At 41.7% G+C, this 22,665-nt stretch overlaps 2 protein-coding genes across 4 annotated transcripts in view; one reads left to right on the forward strand and one right to left on the reverse strand.

Annotated features, from left to right (window-relative positions):
• Window positions 1-22,665, reverse strand: part of NDFIP1 (Nedd4 family interacting protein 1) — a 134,165-nt gene that overhangs the window by 13,488 nt on the left and 98,012 nt on the right. For 2 of the 3 annotated variants that reach the window (XM_045028682.1, XM_045028683.1), the window contains exons 2-3: window positions 4,476-4,563; window positions 721-851 (exon numbers count right to left, since the gene is read on the reverse strand). In XM_045028682.1, the coding sequence (XP_044884617.1) occupies window positions 721-851; window positions 4,476-4,563 (219 nt within the window). Of the gene's footprint in view, window positions 1-720; window positions 852-4,475; window positions 4,564-17,057; window positions 17,293-22,665 lie in introns of those variants that run through there. The other variant, XM_045028681.1, reaches the window with a different exon arrangement.
• The window catches only part of LOC123376578 (glucosamine-6-phosphate isomerase 1-like), a 34,097-nt gene continuing 28,158 nt past the window's right edge, over window positions 16,727-22,665 (forward strand). Inside the window, exon 1 of the transcript XR_006581835.1 lies at window positions 16,727-16,747. The gene's annotated coding sequence lies outside the window, so the exon portion shown is untranslated. The remainder of the gene's footprint in view (window positions 16,748-22,665) is intronic.

Here is a 22,665-nt window from a genome sequence, read left to right on the forward strand (position 1 = left end):
CGCCTACTTTTCAAGTTTTGTTCTTATTTGATCACTGGGTAGGATATGGTCTATCAGACAAAGGTATGAAGTGAGCCCTGACCTCTGAAGCTTTGCCAACTCCCGTTTCATAACAATGAATTTGAACTACAGGAACTTACTCAAAAATTGGGTGCTGAGAGATCTTCTGATGGGAGGTACTTTGGAAGTACAAATTATTAAGTCATAAGATAAACAGCGAGGCTACACATGTAGCCCATATCAGCTTGCCAAATTAATCAGTACTGCATTCTATGATTTACAACTGTCTAGATTGTAATCAGCACCTTGAATTGGCACCTGGAAATAGATGTGTATGCAACATAGTTGTAATATGCATTCACCAAAACTACATATTCTGCACTATGTGAAGGTTTGGATTGGCATTCATTATATCATTTTCATTATAGAGATAATTATGGTCATAGACATGATAATCTCTTGGTAAAAATGGGAATGGAGACTGGTTAAGCCTTCTAAGGAGAGTGCCCATGAGGAAGCTATCTATCTTTTATGCCTTACATCATGCCAGTGGACCAGACAAAAAGTTTTTCAAAAAAAATATTGTAGAACACTGGAAAAAAAAAAAACAATGAGAAAAAATAAATCAATATTTTCATTAACAAAGTATTTAAGTTAATTCAGTTATATACATTCTACAAATGGACCTTTCGGGACATTCAGCACACAAAGTGAACTTACTCTTCCAGGAACCAAGGGAATGGTAGCTTCAGCCTTACTTCGCTCCGCTTCATCGTAACTAGGCAATGTTGTGGCCACATTGTAAGAAGGGGGTTTGGGAAACCCTGATTCATCTTTGTAGTCAAAATATTCTGCAAAGAGAGAGTTTACATGAATTGTACGATGTAATATGCCTCTGACGCCTGGTATAAGCAGCTCTACAACCAGCAAAGAAAACAAAGTACGAAGAAGATCATGATTTTAAAATTACTGTATATTCTTTGGTGAAAGACTGTAATTTAAACTCACATGTATTGAACTATTATGCCATAATAAAGAAAACATTAAAGCAAATTTGAGACCTACAGTAGGATACTAACAGACTTTCAAAAGGGGAAGGGAATTCACGCTAAATAAATTAGTATGACAGTCATCTTGACCTAGACAAGGAAAAGCAAGGAAAGTAGAAACCTTGTTAGAAACGTATGCACCCTATGATACCACATACAGAGGTACTTGAACTTTTTAAGGACTGAAATATAAGAGTTTCACAGCAGATACAGAGTATGAACAAGACCACTTTATAGAGGGTGCACAAAGGCACCTCCTAATCTAGAGCAACAGAGACAGGAACACATGCTGTTCCTTCCCTGATTTCAGTAAGGGACAGAGAAAGATATATTTTAACATTTCAAATGGTTTTGATGAGTAAAAGAATCCCCATAAGGTATTCAGCCAAAGGTGGCCAGTTTGTCTGAAAAAGACCCCAGTTTCCTTTCGGGGGAAAGAGAAGGGGAATAGGACAAAGTCAAACGTACTGGTTCTGAACGCCAGGCTCTCAGACCTGTTGATGAATTAGAATACGCAGGGGAAGCTTTACATGTAGAGAGCCCTGATAGCAGCATATTTTACAGATTCCCTGTGGAGATATAAAAAAATGTATGTTTCTAGGGTTGTGTGTGTGTGTGTGTGTGTGTGTGTGTGTGTGTACTTTACACAACTATTTCCTCCGTTATGCAGAGAACCATCTGATAAAAAACATGGGCACCTTAGACCATATTGTGTGATCCGACAAGGCAAATGCTCATCCAGACCCCATTCAGTAGCAAGACAGAATAGAATTCAAAACCCTCTACCCAGGGAGACAAAGATCTTCAGAGGTATTTGGGCTCTTAACTGCCAGTGATTTCAATAGAAGTTAGGAGCCCAAATACCTTTCGAGGATCTGTGGCAGAGGACTGACTGGTAGCCAGTTTGCAAGGTCAGTGACCCTGAGTAAAGAGTTTCTGCCCAAGAAGGCAGACTGAAGAGCACCCATTATCCCAGATCGTCCTACAGGCTGTATGAAAGGCAGACCTCTAATGAAGATAGCTGAATTTTTGGATTAGGTCTAAAACTTACCTTTTATTAAAAAAAAAAAGAAAAATGCTACATTTGGAATGGATTGTGATAAGGCTGTACACGGAATTCCATTTGGGTTTCTGTCTATGTTTTCAGGTTTTTTTAATTTTAAAATGATAACTTTACTGGTTAATTATCCTTAGCTATTTTTTGAATGTCTATCTACTCCTTTGAGCAGTATAAACTGGGACAGGGAGGGGAGGTTACCAGAATGATGGGGCTATCATTTCTTTCCAGTACAATCTTTAAACTTCTCCTTTTTCCCCTCCCACCTTGGTTTCCTTATGCTGCCTTTATGCATCTGATGTGCCTGATTCTCAAATGTGATTCTGACTTTTTATTAAGAAAATGTCCGTGGGGGAAATCAGGATCTAGATTATAACCAGCATGAATGTGATAGCTCCTCTGGAAAGTATTATTGGCTTTTAACTTAGGTCTGATCATGCAGAAAAGATAGATAGCTTCCTCATGGGCACTCTCCTTAGAAGGCTTAACCAGTCTCCATTCCCATTTTTACCAAGAGATTATCATGTCTATGACCATAATTATCTCTATAATGAAAATGATATAATGAATGCCAATCCAAACCTTCACATAGTGCAGAATATGTCGTTTTGGTGAATGCATATTACATCTATGTTGCATACACATCTATTTCCAGGTGCCAATTCAAGGTGCTGATTACAATCTAGAAAGTTGTAAATCATAGAATCATAGGACTGAGAGGGACCTTGAGAGGTCATCTAACCCAGTCCCCTGCACTCATGGCATGACTAAATATTATTTAGACCATCCCTGACTGGTATTTGTTTAACCTGCTTTTTAAAACCTCCAATGATGGAGATTTCACAACCTCCCTAGGCAATTTATTCCAGTGCTTAACCACCCTGACAGTTAGGAAATTTTTCCTAATGTCCAACCTAAAAACCCCTTACTGCAATTTAAGCCCATGGCTTCTTGTCCTATCCTCAGCAGTTAAGGAGAACAATTTTTCTCCCTCCTCTTTATAACAACCTTTTATGAACTCGAAAACTTATGTCCACTCTCGGTCTTCATGGTTTGGGACTTGGCTACCTTAGAGACTGTCTTTACACCTATACCCAGGTGTTACAGCAGACATCAACTGGCTTTTACCAAGTCCCTAGATGTGAACTGAAGGACTGGAGGAAGGGCATTCTCAGGCCTGGTCTACACTGGGGGGGGGGGGGGGGGGTTAGGGAGAGGGGAAAAATCAATCTAAGTTATGCAACTTCAGCTATGTGAATAACGTAGCTAACGTTGATGTACTTAGACCTACTCACCGCGGTGTCTTCACTGTGGTGAGTCGACTGCTGCCGCTCCCCCATCGACTCTGCCTGCGCCTCTTGTGTTGGTGGAGTACAGGAGTCGACAGGAGAGCGCTCGGGCATCCATTTATCGTGTCTAGACTACACGCGATAAATCGACCCCCGCTGGATCTATCGCTACCCGCCAATCCGGTGGGTAGCGTAGACATACCCTCAGAGGCAAATCTCTGTCTATGGAAACTACTCCCTGGAGTAGGCACCAAAAGCTTGAATTTGTTAGAACAAAAAGTGCAAGGTTTATGTTTTGGGGCAACATTTTATCAAACGGGTCTGAACAAAGGCATTTTTTCTAACTTTTCAGATATCTTCATTTTAAACTGATGTTTGCTTTATCTTCTATGTGTTCTGATGCCACAGAACACATACTGGATAAGTTACTGAAAAAAATATAAGCGTAGCCTCTTAATGGGTCTATTTCTACTGGATTTCTGCTCTAATTAACAGAGAGTAAGAAGACTGCCATGTTATATCTGAGCTGAGTTCTCTTCCAAGATTTCAGCTCCAGCCACTTTTTTTTCCCTGTAGTTGCAGATGATGGGTATTTAAAACATTGTAATGCATTCAAGCATTATTAATCTACAGTATCATAAAAGCATTTGTATATACTTCACAAGACAAAAATTCAGCATCATGACCAAGAAAGAAGCCCTGAAAAAGTAAAAGACACCAGTAAAGATACCGTTAAAGATCACTGGAAGAAGCAAGATATTACTCAAATACCAGATCATTACAGACCACAAATCCTCACTGCACTACCATTTTCACCTTCTTCTGTATGCTAAGATTGCTGTAGAAAGTAACTTGAGCACCATTTTATGGAGATGACATCAGCTGATTGCGACCAAGGCATGTTTTCTTTCAAATCACAAATAACCACAATCTCTTTGGATCAGGTCCCATCCTTCCCAGTCTTAATAGATGCTGCAATGTCAGACACCAGTGAGCATATTATCGAAAAAGAAACAACTAGAGGGATGGGAAAGAAAACCAAGAAAAACACAACATTTATTTCCTTGCTGTTCAGTTTACCTGCATTCTCCCCAGAAATGCTGCTGTAAGGTGGAGGGGCATCGTTCACAGTGTGTTCAGTCTCTCCAGGCTCCTCCTCATTCTGCAACTGAACAGAATCATTTACATTTTAACAGGGCCGAAGAAAAAGGACAAATAAATCAGACTCACCCATAACACAGAAAATTACACAATCATGGTGTCCTGGTCAAAATCCAATTGGGTTAGTTACATTCTGCCTACCTAAATTACCCTGCACTTTCAGGTGCATATGGCAATCTCTTCTTGTCTTAAACTGTTGTACAGAAATGCAGTGCATTCTGTTAAACACTTGACACATTTCACCTCAGAGGTAGCCAAAGTAATCCCATTGGTAGATTTTAATCAATGTGCCAGTTATGATAAGTCTGTATGTTAAGTCGTATTTCTACATTTCAGGTTCCAGACTGCTACAGAGCATCCATGTGTATTTATTATTGTACCTTTCCACTTCCTCAGCACTAATTTAAAAGCTATCAGGTCACGCAAATTGTGAGAAGACCAAATTGCATTTGTTTTCATAAAAAGAGGAAATGTTAGGAGACAGTCAGTCAAAATCTCCATTACCATCTGTGGCTTTGCTAAGAAAACTGGTGCTCAGCTGAGTTATGCAAAATAAACTGTTTATCAGTCAGTCATGCTGTGGATAAGAAGGATCCAGTGGTGAGATTTGTAACTGTACACTCTGTTTTGGAGTAACACACACACACACTATAAATAGGCATACAGCTTTTCATATATACAGTACGTGACTTGTATTATATAGAGTTTGCAAACACTCTTTGATCATAAAAGCTGGCAATACTGGGTTAGGCATGTCCAAAGAAGAGTGTATCAGCTATCATCTAGCTACTTCACTCTTTCTATTGCACATCACTGAATCAACAACACACACACACACTTGCATAACAAATAGACTCAGATTTAGAAAGATTTCTTGGGACTGAACCACTTTCCTATATCTGGAGAGAGAGATACTTTTTTTTAAAAATCATAATTAAATGACAGTAACACTGCAAATGCCAATTCCTTTCTTAATATCTTCATTGACTTCCCTTCATGCATAATAATGCTAATATCCTTGAAGCCATCTGAGACATTTTTCTTCCTTTTCTCTACTGAGACATTTATGACCTCTTTTCACTATAGTATCTGACTGCTTCCCAAGTATTTAAAAATAAAATTCTCTCTCTCTTCCTCTTCAGCCTGCAGAAGTAACAGATCTATTACTTTTAGGGCTGGGTTTCTGTTTTATTTGCACATGTGAAGTCCTTGAAGGTCTTGTTTTACACGAGCTTGGTGTATATCTTGTATTCAATAAGTATTTTTTGTTGTTCATACAGTCAACAGCTAAGGCTTAAACTGCATCCATACTGCTTCTGAAAGTCAACCTCAAAAACTTTAAGGACCACATATTCAAGTAACGTATGTGTGCAGTTAATACATGTGTGCATTGCAAACATTTGTGTCTAGGTTACTTGAAAATCAGGCCCTAGAAGTTTGCTAGAAAAAAAAGTTAAATGGACAATCACATGCCTAATTCAGTTGTAAAATTATCATGATTGCATACATAACAGGTAATTGTGCATGCAAATGGCTAATTAGGTACAATATAAAGTCTCCCTAAATTCCTCAAATCTTCATTCTGAAGATGAATTACTAACTCCACAAGCCTCCAAAAATTGCCATTATTCTGACACAGTGGCTTTCAACCTTTCCATAACAAGTCTCCCTTTTCCGTACCAGGATCCCCACTACTTCCACTGAGGTCACCCTCCCCTTCTAGCTAGGATACCACTCATTTACCAATATGGACATACTGGTAGCAACTTAGGCCATGTCTATATTTACTAGATCAGCTGCAATAAATGCAGCGGTGTCAATTTAGCAGGTCTAGTAAAGACCCACTAAGTCAATGGGAGGGCACTCTCCCGTCAACTCTGGTACTCCAGCTTCCTGAGAAGCGTAAGGTAAATTGGCGGGAGAGCATATCCCATCGACACAGCGTGGTGTAGACACTGTGGTAAATCAATCTGACAGTGCCTTACTGGGTGACTTTGGGCAAGTTCCTTTTCGCTGTTTGTTTGTTTTCCCATCAGGCTACTAAAAAATTGCTCACAACAGGAGAATTCTGATGTAAGCACAACTTGAGTTAAGTCAGAACAGTTTCCTGCTCTAACTACTACACCATATTCCCCCCCCCAATCTAATCTTAAATATATAATCTAAAAAAAGATTTTAGATAAAAAGTAGTATCAGATTAACTTCCTGGACATGCCCAGCTCATTAAGTACTATTTTATTAGTCCAAATGCCAGTAGGTAGGAAAAGATGAATTAATCTGGGGACAAGGAATGATACATGTTGTTTGGTCATTAGGGAAAAATATTCTCAACTTGAAGAGTAATCCTATTCTGAAAGGAGGCAGTTGAGTTATCACTGCAGAGATTGAAGAACAGGTTGGAGAAAACACAACAAGTAATCTAGGGAACAATCCCATAAAATGCAGAGATTCAGACCCGATGACTCTTCTGTCTTCCCCTTCTATGAAGTGTAGGCCCAATTTCAATTCTTGAAAGTTACACTTGAAAATTAAAGCCTAAAATGCTACCCAAGAAAACTGCAGCTATGTAATCTGCTGAGAAATAAACATGCATAAAAATTCATTTACATTAACAGTGAATGAGGTACAGGTCTGGCACACTAGATGTTCTGTTATTACTCTCCGAGTAGCATCACTTGCTATCTTAACAGTGGAAGGAAGTGTTCCACTGCCTCTCTAATGTTTGTAAGTAAAACGGAGTTAGAGATTTGAGAGATGTAATCCCAAAGGGAGGGAAAGTGAAAGTGCTGGCTAAATGACATAATATTACAAAATGTAATAAAGAAGAAAATGCACTAGTGATGTAAGAGGGCAGAAAAAAACATTCTTGCAATTAAGAAGAGTTTAGAAGATTCCAAGGCCCACAACATTCTAAATAGTTATATGAAACAGATTTCCCTTCTAATGCACATGGTATGCAGACATGCCTTGCAGCCTTTTTAATGTTTCCAGGCATCTAAAATTCAACTAAGTGCTCATTAACAAAACAGTAAGGGTTCATGTGACAGGAAGAATGAATCATCAGGCCTCAAGTGGCTCAATATTGCCATGACAGCACTAGTCTTGCATTTTCCATGTAAGATGGTGCAGGCACCTGGCATACACAATTAAAAATGCTTTATTGTCTGCTCTTGCAAGTGATTTTTCCCGCTTCAGGCTATTAAAAAATTGCTCACAACAGGAGAATTCTGATGTAAGCACAACTTGACTTAAGCCAGAGGGGGACTTTTTCATTCATTGATCTAAGACAAGAGTTACTTTCCTGTTGATTCACTGAAGTATTTTACTTTAAGAACATTCTTTTTGGTTGGGTTTTAAAGAAAAAAAACCATTGGATTAAAATGTTAGTAGATATTTAGAGTGTTAGTTAAAAAAAAATCAGCTAAGTATTTTCCCCTCAATTACTTAGATACTGGAGCAGTAACGTGCTGTGGTTACAGTATGTGATGAGATCCTGGAATATTCCATTCCCAATGAAGCCATGAGGTCACTGTAGGCTATGGGGAAGGCACTCTCCCTCTGTGCCTCAGTTTCTCCTTGTGTAAGAGTTTTATAACAATATTTACATATGTCACAGTGCTGGTGTGAACTTTAACCTTTGTAAAATGCTTTGAGAACTTTGGCTGAATATTTTTCTACTGAAGTGCAAAGTCTTCATTTAATAACAAATATTTTTATTTTAGCAATCTTTCAAAACATACTGTTACATGGGCTTCAGATATAGAATCATTTCTGAAATATCTTTTGGTTAAACTCTATGTCTAACTTATCCACAGATCTCACACATCAATTCCAAACGAGTGTTTAAAAATCCATACCCTGGGTACTGAATAGCACATTTAGATAATGTGTTTTATAGATAATCAGGAGTAAAATCTGCAGTTGACATACTACTCAACAGCACTGCAAGATTACTTTTGAACAAATTACAAAAGCTATCAGATTTCCTACCAAGTTCTAACTCTTAAAAAGCCATAGTCAGAAAACTAGATGCTTTAGAAGAATATCAGCATGTGATAACTCGGGCCTTTAAAACTGAATCTAACAAAAACTAAATTAAATTAGAAGATTATTGCAAATGGAATGGAAAGAGACAAAATGAAATCTATTCTCCATGCTTTTCTGAACTATTCCAAGTGCAATCCTACAGAATAGAACAGGTGCCAAAGTGTCTGAGTAGAAAGCTGCCTTTTAGATGTCCACAGTCACAAAGCAAATTGTAATCGAACAGAACAACCTCCAAGATAGCTTCTGAATTTTTTCTTGTAAAAATCATTCTACAAAACCATGATTTATTACCAGCAGAAATAAATGAATGCAGATCGGCCTCTGATATTACTGCCATGACAATATGGCAGTGTGCAACAAAATAAGCTCTAAATAGAACTCCACACCCAAGTGTTCCTGAAAAAAAATCAAACTAAGGGTCTCAAGATTGGTCAGGCCAAAACTCTGACTCTCTATCCAGCACTCAAGATCATCCCTATGATAAGATTTGGGGTGGGAGAGGAAAAAGTAAGGAAACAGTTTCTAGCTTCCAAGAGGTATTTCTAAACAAAAGAGAAGTTCTAAAATATGCCTTGATTGGGTCTATTTTAACAAGTTCACAATCAAATTAGTTCATCCACCATTTTTGAATGAGTGAATTTTAAATTACATTTGATTTTAATTTGACATCTTGTAGATATTAAGCCAAGATGTGTTTCAGTACTGCTAAACATTAATTAGACCTCAGTGCCTGGAAAGAACAGATGAGCTCTGCAGTCATGGGCCACAATCCGACAAACACTTATGCACATGCTTAATTTTACTATTGTGACAGGGACTGACTACTCATGGTAGTGAAGTTAAGTGTGCGCATAAATGTTTGTAGGACTGAGGCCTTAGCAAAAAGATGACAATGTAGTTTAATTATTTTTTCGAGCTCAAATGTTCTTGTTTTAAAAGTTCCTTAATATAAAGTTTCCAATCTTAAAAAAATCTGATATCATTTAAAACATGCAACAAAGATGACTACTTTAGCATTTATCCAATACTTCAGTTGTTATCAGTGGTCTTCTATGATTCTGTTTGTTCCATTAAAATTTAATCAATCAGTTTTTGAAGGGTTAAATCACTAAGAAACCTTTTAACAAAAAGGATTCACAGACTGGAAAAATTACCATTGCCACTAGTTCACAACTGTATATACTCATTCAAAGGAAACTCTGATAAGTACTCAGCAACACCCGAGCTACTGGGCAGAATCTACACTGAATATGTATTTCAGTGAAATACATATTCAGTGTAGATTCTGCCCAGTAGCTCGGGTGTTGCTGAGTACTTATCAGAGTTTCCTTTGAATGAGTATATACAGTTGTGAACTAGTGGCAATGGTAATTTTACTGAAATACATGCTCACAACTTCTGGTGTGCTCAAGCAGAAATGCTGAACAGTCCTACAGTGACAACATACAAGAAGCTCTAACTGCAGATAACTTACATCCGATCTTACATCTCATGCTGTTTCTATGGTAGTGTAACAAGTTCTCTGAGATTTCTAAAAGGAAAACACTGAAGTCACAGACTGCATAAGAATCAATACCGAAAGTTACAGCCTTCCAGCAAGCTCAGGTAATAATAACTATGAAGGCAGTGCAGCGCAAGCTTCAGCATGGGCTAGTGAGCCAAGTATGTACCTAGGGACCATGCTGGGCTTCTACTCCCCATGCTAAAGCCAATATTGTTACTATGCTAGCTGGATCATTCACGGCGTCACTCTGCACGGTAAGGCACATGACTCCTCTTCACTACCCTTTAGCAAACTCAACTGAGCTAACAAGACTGAGGAAGAAACAAAAAGCACCAATACCCCTTGGAAATGTCATGCCATCAAAACTTCACCTAAATGACAACAGTACATTTATCAATCACATCCACTACTAACTGCAAGAGTTAAATAACAAGGAAATGAACAGTTGTGGACATCATAAATCTAACTGTGCCCACACAATAAAGCATTAAACAAACATGCCCTTTGCATTTATTTTCATGCTGTAGGGATTAAAACCTCACTTCAACTGGAAAACTGAATATAACCTTAAGTACAAAGCTGCTACTGATGTCTCCATAACCTTTATATTTAGTTACAACTTCTAAAGACTGCTGGATCTTCCCAGACTCTTACGTACACGTACACTGCAATAAAACGCCTGCGGCATGACCCTGGCTGGCCCAAGTCAGCTGACTACGGCTCACGGGGCTCAGGCTGCAGAGCTAAAAATTGCAGCACAGTCATTCAGGCTTGGGCTGGAGTGCAGGCTCTGAAACCATAGGGGAGGCGGGCCTCAGAGCCCAGTCTCCAGTTTGAGCGTCTTCACTGCAATTTTCAGCTCTGCAGCCCAAACCTGAGTCAATTGACCAGGGCCCTGAGATTTGGTGCCACAGGGTTTTTGCAGCGTAGACATAACCTCATCCTGATCCTGAGCCACTCCAGAGGGTGGAGAGGCCCTCAGCATAACTCAGCTTTAGAAGCCAAATTATGGCAGCTTCATGGGGCTCCCCTATGGGACACAGTGCTGCCCAAAATTTCCACTATGCTATGGCCCCATTCCCAACACATCCCTCCCACTTCAGCCTCTCTCTGGCATACCCCCCTACGCCACATCTTATGAGGGAGTCCCTGAAAGACAGCCTGAAACTGTCTTCCGCAGTTACCCTGGCCAGCTCCTGTAAGCTACTCCAGCCCCTTTTCTCTAATGTGGAGGAGATGGAGTGGGTTGAGGAACTCACCACAAATGACTTAAATCTATCAAAGAAATACAGCAGACCCTGAGCCTAGTGAAAAAACAATAACCATAGAAAGCAGAATATACATTATTAGATTAATTGTTGCATCACTTTCACAGCACAAGCATATGCTATTTTTGATCACTATCATCGCATATTTGAGCCAATCACAATGGTTAAAAATGCCAAAAGATTACCTTAAAAAAAATCAAAATCAAACACCGTTTTTATGTTTCCCTTATTGGTGAAGTGACTTAACCTCTGATCGTGCACCGAGACAAGGCTCATGGCGGATATAGGGGCCTGCACACAGTTCTCAGTGGAGGGCTGGTACTGAGAGAAAAAAAATCTGTCTTCTTTTACACTGAATTTTACCATTCATTCCTGTTGCCTTTAGGATATCTAGACAAACTCACTTTTTCTGAAACAATAACTTCCAGTTTATGGAAGAAACATACTATAAAAACATTTTACACATGCTAGTTGTCCCATGAACTCAATGGGATTGTTTATGCGCATAAAGTTCAGCACGTGCATAAGTGTTCGCAGGAGTGGGGCTTAAATTACCATACTGTCATAAAACATCTAAACCCCTCATATTTAGCCAGCCATGGACCTGCCAGTAATTCACCACTGCTATTATACAATCTGAAACCCACTGACAAATTAAAATTAAGAAAAATGTTAAAAGCAGGATTTCCACCCTCCTCCACCCTTTCATAATCCTGTAATGTAAAAATTACAGGTGTGATTTCGATGTATGAGCCTGTTCTATGAGTTGCTTTCTGGGAGCACAGTTTGTCAGTTTACCAGTTCCTGAATTAAATACATCCGCTGTGGTTATTAACTCAGGGCTGTATTTCATGTCATAGTCACAAGTGACTGATCCTTATTCACTTATTCATTACAATACATAGCAACATGGGATAAAATTGATTTAAATTTGACATCTTCAGTGTTAGAAAATGATTCTCCTCATCCTTTCTACACTACAGCTAAATCTCAGCTGTGCATCTTTATTTTCATAGCATACACTTTTGGAGCAAGACAGACTACAGCATACCAATCAATACAATAACATATTTGTCCCTTAGGGTCCCGCACCCCAATTACGTTTACTCTCAAAGATTCTGTATTGTGACAGCCTTTTCATGGTACCTTCCATTTTCTGATGCTCCTTTTGGAGCAGGGACGATCTTTCTAATCTGTAAAGTACCAGGAAAATTACAGCACTATAGTAACAACAACCACCCTGTTATGTGCATGGTTAAGAGATTAATAGGGCCTGGCAAAATGACAGCTTTGATTTCCTTACAGAGACTCGGTAATGTCATTCTTATCAGTCAGAGGGGTAACTAAAGAGTAATACAATATTCTCCTTCTAGGGAGCAGCATGCTTCCTCCACATATACCCCTCTGGGCTCAGGACCATAAAACCAGAACTTGAATCCTTCTGTAACATAGGCTATGACTTCACTACGGGGGGAGGGATAGCTCAGTGGTTTGAGCATTAGCCTGCTAAACCCAGGGTTGTGAGTTCAATCCTTGAGGAGGCCATTTGGGGCAAAAATTGGTCCTGCTAGTGAAGGCAGGGGGCTGGACTCAATGACCTTTTGAGGTCCCTTCCAGTTCTAGGAGATTGGTATATCTCCAATTATTACTATTACTTTACTTTAGAAACACCGCACCAGCACAGAGGCAGAACTACATACTGTGCCACTACAGCACTTCCGTGTAGACACCCACTACAGAGATATCGGGGTTCTCCAATTGCTGTAGTTAAGCCACTTCCCTGAAAGACAATAGCTAAGTTGATGGAAGAATTCTTCTGTCAACCTAGCGCTACCTAAACCAGGGCTAGGTTGGCTTAACTATGTCACTCACGGGTGTGGATATTTCACACCTTTGAGCGACGTAGCTAGGTCGACCTAACTTTTTAGTGTAGAACTGGCCACACTCTGGCTATGTCTACACTACGGGTGCTACAACAGCACAGTTATGATGCTGTAGCTGTGCTGCAGCATCTCCATAGTATAGACGCTTCCTATAGTGACAGAAGGGTTTTTTCAATTGCTGTGTGTAATCCACCTCCCTGATTCTTCCATCAGCCAAGAAGTATCTACAGTATGGTGCTTCTTCACATCCCTGAGCCTCGTACCTATGCTGATCTGAATTTTAAGTGTAGACCAGGCTTCCGACTCTCAGAGGCGTCGTACAGATTAATGTTTAAATACTTTGAGATCCTGAGATAGAAGGTACTACAGAAGTGTGAATATTAGTGTAAGAAGTTTGGGATGGGGGGAGTAAAGCTTTTTTAAATATCTGAGACCAAAAAAATATGACTGAAAACTTTCTTAATGGTGAAAACACCTAAAATCTCTCTCTCTCTATATATAATATATTAAAAGACTAAATAGACTCATAGACTTTAAGGTCAGTAGGGACCATTATGATCATCTAGTCTGACCTCCTGCACAATGCAGGCCACAGAATTATTTTTTTTTTTAATTGGTGATATACCAATCTCCTAGAACTGGAAGGGACCTTGAAAGGTCATTGAGTCCAGCCCCCTGCCTTCACTAGCAGGACCAATTTTTGCCCCAGATCCCTAAGCAGCCTCCTCAAGGATTGAACTCACAACCCTGGGTTTAGCAGGCCAATACTCAAACCACTGAGCTATCCCTCCCCGTTCAATAACAAACCCCTAACTTATGTCTGAGTTACTGAAGTCCTCAAATTGTGGTTTGAAGACCTTAAGCTGCAGAGAATCCTCCCGCAAGTGACCCGTGCCCCATGCTACAGAGGAAGGCGAAAAACCTCCAAGGCCTCTGCCAATCTGCCCTGGAGGAAAATTCCTTCCCGACCCCAAATATGGCGATCAGTTAAACCCTGAGCATGTGGGCAAGACTCACCAGCCAGCACCCAGGAAAGAATTCTCTGTAGTAACTCAGATCCCATCCCATCCCATCTAACATCCCATCACAGACCACTGGGCATACTTACCTGCTGATAATCAAAGATCAGTTGGCAAAATTAGGCTGTCCCATCATACCATCCCCTCCATAAACTTATCAAGCTTAGTCTTGAAGCCAGATATGTCTTTTGACCCCACTACTCCCCTTGGAAGGCTGTTCCAGAACTTCACTCCTCTAATGGTTAGAAGACTTCGTCTGATTTCAAGTCTAAACTTCCTAGTGTCTTGTTTATATCCATTTGTTCTTGTGTCCACATTGGTACTAAGCTTAAATAATTCCTCTCCCTCCCTAATATTTATCCCTCTGATATATTTATAAAGAGCAACCATATCCCCCCTCAACCTTCTTTTCGTTAGGCTAAACAAGCCAAGCTCTTTGAGTCTCCTTTCATAGGACAGGTTTTCCATTCCTCAGATCATCCTATGACACTGTAATAAGTAGTAGATAGTAAATATTTCATACAAATTCATTCTTTCCTTAAAAATCTAATGTTTTTCACTGTCCATACTGTTAGTTTACTTTCTGCACTTCACTCAGCTAGAACAATTAAGACCTGTCAGTTTACCTTTCTAGTTCTGATGCACGAGCACAATGCTGAAATATTTGAATTACAAATGCAGGAGAATGTTTAAATTCAAAATAAAGCACTATTTTAATCAGAAATATTTTAATGACATCAAAACTATTAATTTAATTTGGAGTTTGGTAATTTTCAATACCCACACACATGGGAAACCTATATTTTGGAGACTATTTCACATAGGCGTTTTAAACAACAAAACAAAATTTAAAAAATTTTCATAAGGAAACCTTCCAGCAAGCTCAGGCAAACCCCTGAGTCTGCACTACATATAAGAACAGGAAGAGAAGATAAATACTGTGTGAAACCAAAACTGAAACTAGGAACGAAAACTATATACAGAATCAAAAGATTTTTGTAATGCTTTTATGCTGATCATAATTATTCTCCTTTGTTTTAATGAAGGCCCCAACTCTACATGTTGCAATGTATGGGTATGAGGGTCCACTCATACTGTCAGTTGCAGGACTGAGGCCTTTGTCTGTCTAGTTTAGAGTTATGTGTCTCAAATATTTTGCTAGACACATGTTCCAAGCAATATACATTTCCTTCCCACAGAAAGCCTGAATCACGTGGAGCGAGGGGCTGGAATTCAGCTCCCCAATATGTGGGCAGACTGTGGGGCTCCACTTCATCTTCTTTATTGTTAATAATAATTATTTGTGTATCACAAACAATATGCTCTGATAAGGACAGTTTCTGCCCAAACGAGTTTTTAATTTAAGCGAGTCACATAGGGAAGACCAGATGTAAAAGGAAATCTAGAAGCGGGAAAAACAGTAATATAAAAACCGTAAGCAGAGATAATTTTTGGACACTGCAGAGGAAAGTAGTTTTTAGGAAACATCGGCACAAGATAGCGTCTCTGAGAACAGGGATTGGGAGATCATTAAATGCAGTAGCTGCAACATGGAACTACACACAGACAACTAAGAAAGAAAGAAAATGAGCTGAACTTAAAGTGATATCGCTAGTCTTGATGTGCAGATCCATCCTCATTGTATCGCCCCCTCACCACCCCCCATCAGTCTGCAGCCAATGGACAATTTAATGCCAGTCTACTGAGAACTTCCATTTGATCCATCACAGGATAGGCACCAACCATTGTGTGGCTGCTCGACTCACGCCCATCTTCCCATGCAGTGCTCAAGTGGCATGCAAAACATTATTCTGACCCTCTGTGCTTGGATGAGTTTAATGTCACATACATTAAATTATCTCACCTAAATTCCCACAATTAGAGATTTTAGTTTAGAACTCTTCTATCCAAAAGACCTATTATGGAGAAGGTGCTTTAACCTGTCAGTGACGGTGAAAAGTCCAAAACACCCAAATAAATGTTACATCCTTGGTTTAGTTTACACCTGACCGAAGATCCCTTAACTATTAATCAGCACCAAGTAAATTCACCCCATTAAATCATACTGATGCTAACACAGGATTCTGCTAGACTAAGACACATCAGATCTCCCCCCACTCCCAAATTCCACTTGCACACTCCACCGAGCAATACTGTATGTTCATTCAATGCCACCAGGTGCAGTGAAGCCCCATCTGTGTATGTGGTGATCACACTGATGAGCAAGGCCTAGATGATTTTGTGCAGGTTTTCATGCCCGCTTGGCCAGGCTGCATTAGGACCAGCACTTCTGTGCCGGGAGGCTGCTGTCTAGTTCTTCCCCCAGCCTGTAATTTTCAGGTGTGTCCTGGGCTCTCGCCCAAGGCACCGGCATTGACTTTTGGAGGGGGTGGGGGGGTTACAATCCGTACGGTAGTTTTCCTTGGAGGGTCTCCCAAGCCCGGGCTCTCGGCTGCCCTCCCACAAGGCTGTAAGGGGCAGGGATGGGTTCAGGCGGGTGGCAGCGGTGTGTCGCTCTGGGTGCTCGCAGCCCCACGCCCAGGGCAGGGGCGGCAGATTCTCGCGGCCCCTAGGCCCGCGGCTCGGGGTGCCCGGCAGAGCCCCGGGGGGCGGGCCTGGCTGGGGGGGTCACCCTCCCTCTGCTCCCCGCCCCGGTTCCCCACCGCGACCGCTCCCTCTCTCGGCCGGGGCGGGGGATCGGCTCTCCCTGGAGCCCCACAATCCCCGCCGGGCGGCCTAGAAAGCCGCGGCGCTCGCGTACCCGCCCTGCCGGGCCTCACCTGCTGGTATCGGCCGCTGCTGGGCTCGGCGGCCGCCGCCGCCGCCGCCATGGCGCTGGAGAGGGAGTGGCAGGCGGAGAGAGGAGACCGGGCGGAGGCCCCGCGGGGCTGGCTGGGGTCGGAGGGTCCCGACACAGGTCGGGGCGGCTCTGGAAGTGGCGCGGCTCCGCTCAGCCACCCCTGCCGGCCTCCCACACTCACTGGGCGCCGCCCGCCCCTGCTGCTGCTGCTAGAGGCGGAGGTTCGCAAGCGCAGCGCTGCCGGGTCACTGGCTGCTGCCTGCTCAGCGCCAACCACTTCCCTTCCCCCGCCGCTGCCGCTGCCGCCCTCCCTCTGCTGTCACACTCCTGCCTCCCCGTGCTGCCGCCTCGCCTGGCTCACTCCCGAGCCCGCCCCGGGGGCATCCCGCACACCTGCCTCAGCCACCATTCAGCTCGAGACTGATTGGGTTTAATAGGTAGAAATGGTAACGACGGGGCAATCCCAGGTTCCCACTTTCCTAAGGGCCGGGAGTATGGACCCTGCCCTCCTCTTCTGAAATTGGGGCCTTGCACTGTCTGACAGCCTGGTGTCATGTCCTACTACATCCACCCTAGGGCCGGATCCTTCAAACCCATTCCAAGCCTTAGCATTTCCCATTTTATAACAACTGGCTGACCACCGCTTAAGGAATTGGGACTAGCTAAATTCATCCCTATTAAATCTTTAGGCTGATGCTGTCCTGATTAACCCAGCACTCATTACCATTCACTACAGCATCTTGGAGAAAAGGATCATATCTTTTCATGTCTTTGTACAGAAATTATCACAATGGGTGCTTCAGTGGGAATGAACAGAACAGTAACCATCCATCATTCCCTGTCGTCCACTTCCAGCTTCTGGCAAACAGAGGGTAGGAACACTCAGAGAATGTTGCATCCCTGTCCATTCTGGCTAATAGCCATTGATGGACCTATCCTTCTGGAACTTATTTAGTTCTTTTTTAAACTCTGTTATAATTTTGGCCTTCACAACATCTCCTGGCATAGAGATCCACAGGTTGACTCTTGTTGTGTGAAGAAGTACTTCCTTTTGTGTGTTTTAAACCTGCTGCCTATTAATTTCACTGGGTGACTCCTCACTTTTGTTATGTGAAGGAGTAAATAACACTTCCTTATTCACTTTCTCCACATCAGTCAAGATTTTCTAGACCTCTATCATATCCCCCCGTTAGTCATCTCTTTTCCAAGCTGAAAAATCCCAGTCTTTTTCATCTTTCCTCATATGGAAGTTGTTCCATACTCCAAATCATTTTTGTTGCCCTTCTCCGTATCTTTTCCAATTCCAATATTTTTTGGGGATAGGGTGACCAGATCTGCACAAAGTATTCAAGATGTGGGTGTATCACAGATTTACATAGAGGCATTATGATATCTTCTGTCCTATTAGCTATCCCTTTCCTAATGCTTTCTGACAATCTATTAACTTTTTTGACTGACACTGCACATTGAGCAGATGTTTTCAGAGAACTATCCACAATGACTCCAAGATTTTTCTTGAGTGGTAACAGCTAATTTAGACCCCCATCATTTTGTATGTATAGTTGGGATTAGGTTTTCCAATGTGCATTACTTTGCATTTATCAACACTGAATTTCATCTACCATTTTGTTGCCCAGTCTCCCAGTTTTGTGAGATCTCTTTGTAACTCTTCTCCGGGTAGGTTTACACTTACCGGCCGGGTCGACGCGATGAGTTCGACTTCTCGGAGTTCGAACTATCGCTTCTGATCTAGATGCGATAGTTCGAACTCCGGAAGCGCTGCGGTCGACTCCGGTACTCCACCACTGCAAACGGCGGTGGCGGAGTCGACGGGGGAGCCGCGGAGTTCGACCCCGCCGCGTCTGGACGGGTGAGTAGTTCGAACTAGGGTACTTCGAATTCAGCTACGCTATTCACGTAGCTGAATTTGCGTACCCTAATTCGAACCCCCTTTTTAGTGTAGACCAGGCCTCAGTCTGCTTTGGACTTAACTGTCTTGAGTAATTTCGTATCATCTGCAAATTTTGCCACCTCACTGTTTACCCCTTTTTTCAGATCATTTAGATCATTTATGAGTATGTTGAACAGGACTGGTTCCAGTATAGACCCCTGGGGGACACCACTAATTATCTCTCTCCATTCTGAAACCTGACCATTTATTCCTACCCTTTGTTTCCTATCTTTTAACCCATTACTGATCCATGAGAAGACCCTCCCTCTTATCCCATGACTGCTTAGAGCCTTTGGTGAGGGACCTTGTCAAAGGCTTTCTGAAAGTCTAAGTACTCTATAACCAGGGCCAGTGCAACCACTAGGCAAACCAGGCAGTCGCCTAGGGTGCCAAGTGGTTGGGGGTGCCAAAAAGCGGTGCCCTGGCTCAACAGGGAGGAGCCACCTTTTGCAGGCACCGAAGAGCCAGAGTATTGGCTTGCGGGGGCTGCAAGCCCCAGCCATGGAGGAGCCAGTGTGGCGCAGTGGGGGCAGCAGCCTTGCAAAGGCAGCAGCGCCGCTAGCGGGGAGCAGCCAGGCCCCCCACCCCTCCTGCCCAGGCTGCGACCCGGCACCCTCCCCAGGGGCTCCTACAGGCTGCAGCAGATGCATGTGGGTGCTGCCCCCGTGCACCCCCTGGCTCCTCTCTCACTGCACTCAGGCTCTGCAGCTCCCAGGCATGTGAGCCACCGCTGCTGCCAGGGCGCGGGGCCCTGAGCCTGCTCTGGGAGGGGCAGCAGCAGGTCACACTCCTGGGAGCCGCAGAGTCCGAGCAAGGTGAGGAGGGAACCGGGGGGGCGCATGGGGGCCGGCACATAAATGCATATTTAGGGTTCTTCAATAACTTGATATCCCATCACATTGCATTTTTGGCCTTTTGTGTTTTGTGTTTGAAAAGCAGATTCTGTGTTCACCATTGAAAATCTTGGTTACATTCCAGAACAATGGTACAGAATTCAGAAGAAGCCCTAGATTATAGCTTATCATGCAAGATGGGAATATTCTTCAGATTTCAGATAAAAAAAAGACCAATTACATGGTTGAGAAGTAAATATAAAGTATTTTAATGTGTTTATACAAAGTGAGTTTGTATATATTTGGACGATCAAGTTTCAAAAAAAGTCTTGTTTTACTAACTTTAATATTGTTAAAAATTCACAAAGAAAGAAAATGACTTTGAAAGTTGAGTATGGAAAAACAACCTTTTTTTTTCCTTCTTTTTTTTTTGCGCCCTTTTCTGCCTTTTTAGGTACAATTACTCAAATATTTGCACAGCATATTTTGAAAGTCAAATGAAAAACAACGAACTCATATCAACTAAGCCACCAAGTAGTTCGGTTTCCAGAGGATGGGGAGAGAGAAATACATTTTTTATCTAAGAGCCTAGTTTTTCATGAAAGTTGCTGAAAGTTAGATGAGCAATTAACTGATTTGGCAACTGCAAAGTTGATACTTGGTAGGCTATGCCAAGTGACTTTATTTATTAATTTGGATTTCATTCTAAAAGAAACATCCCACAGCCATACGCACCACTGACAACCTGCCCAGGTGTTTGTCTATGCACCTGTTATATCATGTCTTTAGACTGTAAACACCTGGTGACTATCATTTACTATGTATCAATTTAGTTCCTAGCACAATGGGTCCCCAACTTGGCTGACACCTCTGACAATATAAATTTTTAATATTAATATTTTTAAAACACGGTGCCATAGGAATTGTAATACATAACTCCATCCAGAGTAGCAGTATTTATCCAGCCCCCATGCTACATGCACTGAGCATGTGAGTAACCTTAAACATAGCAGGACTACTCACATGCTTGAAGTTATGCAAGTGCTTCAGTGCTTTATTGCTCTTTAACCATAAACTGACAGATTAGTGTTGTCCTGCACCCTAGGACACATGGTACATGGTTGCAAGTAGTCCTGCTTAAGGGACTCACCCTTGGTGCACAAATTCCCTCAAAAGGTGCTGGGCTGCAGACTTGGTCATGTTCCCCTTACACCTTTCTCCACATTGGTTGCAAATATGGTAGCATGTCCTCTAGGGATGGTGTACCATGCACACTCCCTATCCCTGCTCTCTGGAGTTCTTGGGAGGCAATTGAAAATGAGGCATATGGGTGTCATGTTGACCCAAGGATATGTCTATGTAACATCTAGCTCGTCTAGATGTTCCTCTGAGTTGCCTTGCAAGGGAGAAGAATCTGTGTGTTGCAGGAATTCTGAGGAAAAGCTGGGAATAGAACGTGGATCTGCTCACTCCCAGGCATGTGACTCACACACAAGACCTTCCTTCTTAGCAGCATGTATGATTTATATTATAAGAGAAAAAGATTTACAACCCAATAATAAAATATCCCCTCTGCCCTTGTATTGTATGATTGTATTCATTGTATTCATTACTGATCATTAAGAAATATCTTTTTTAAAATCAAGAGGTAACAGGTGAAGTTACAGCTATAAAGGCTCGTTGGGATTTGCCCCTCAATGAACCGATGTGCAAGGGGCGAGGGAGCGCAAGGTGGAAGTTTCGCCTAGGGCGCAAAATATCCTTGCACCTATATCCACTGGATGACCCTTGTTCACATTTGTTGACCCCCGCTCAAAGAATTCTAATAGATTGGGGAGGCATGATTTCCCTCTGCAAAAACCATGTTGACTCTTCCCAATAAATCGTGTTCATCTATGTGTCTGATAATTCTGTTCTTTACTATAATTTCAACCAATTTGCCTGGTACTGAAGTTAGGCTTACCAGCCTGTAATTTCCAGGATCACCTCTGGAGCCTTTTTTTTAAATTTGTGTCACATTAGCTATAACTCCAGTTATGTGGTACAGATGCTGATTTAAATGATAGGTTACATACCACAGTTAATATTTCTGCAATTTCATATGTGAGTTCCTTCAAAACTCTTGGGTGAATACCATCTGGTCCTGGTGACTTATTAAAGTTTAATGTATCAATTTGTTCCAAAACCTCCTCTAACTCTAACGACACCTCAATCTGGGACAGTTCCTCTGATTTGTCACCTAAAAAGAATGACTCAGGTGTGGGAATCTCCCTCACATCCTCTGCAGTGAAGAGTGATACAAAGAATTCATTTAGTTTCTCGCAATTGCCTTATCTTCCTCGAGTGCTCCTTTAGAACTTCAATCATCCAGTGGCCCCACTGATTGTTTAACAGGCTTCCTGTCTCTGATGTATTTAAATTTTTTTTTGCTGTTAGTTTTAAGTTGCTTTTCAAATTCTTTTTTGGCCTGCCTAATTATACTTTTACACTTGACTTGCCAGAGTTCATGCTCCTGTCTATTTTTCTCAATAGGATTTAACTTCCAATTTTTAAAAGATGCCTTTTTACCTCTAGCTGCTTCTTACTTTGTTGGTAAGTCGTGATGGCACTTTTTTGGGTCCTTTTACTATATTTTTTAAATTTGGGATATACATTTAATTTGAACCTCTATTATGGTGTTTTTTAAAACTTTCCATGCCGCTTGCAGGCATTTCACTTTTGGGACTGTATCTTTTAATCTGTTTAACTAGCTTCCTCATCTTTGTGTAGTTCTCCTTTCTGAAATCAAATGCTACTTTGGTGGG

Source organism: Mauremys mutica, chromosome 8 (genome assembly GCF_020497125.1).
Source record: "Mauremys mutica isolate MM-2020 ecotype Southern chromosome 8, ASM2049712v1, whole genome shotgun sequence".
In the NCBI taxonomy this organism is placed as follows: Eukaryota; Metazoa; Chordata; order Testudines; family Geoemydidae; genus Mauremys; species Mauremys mutica.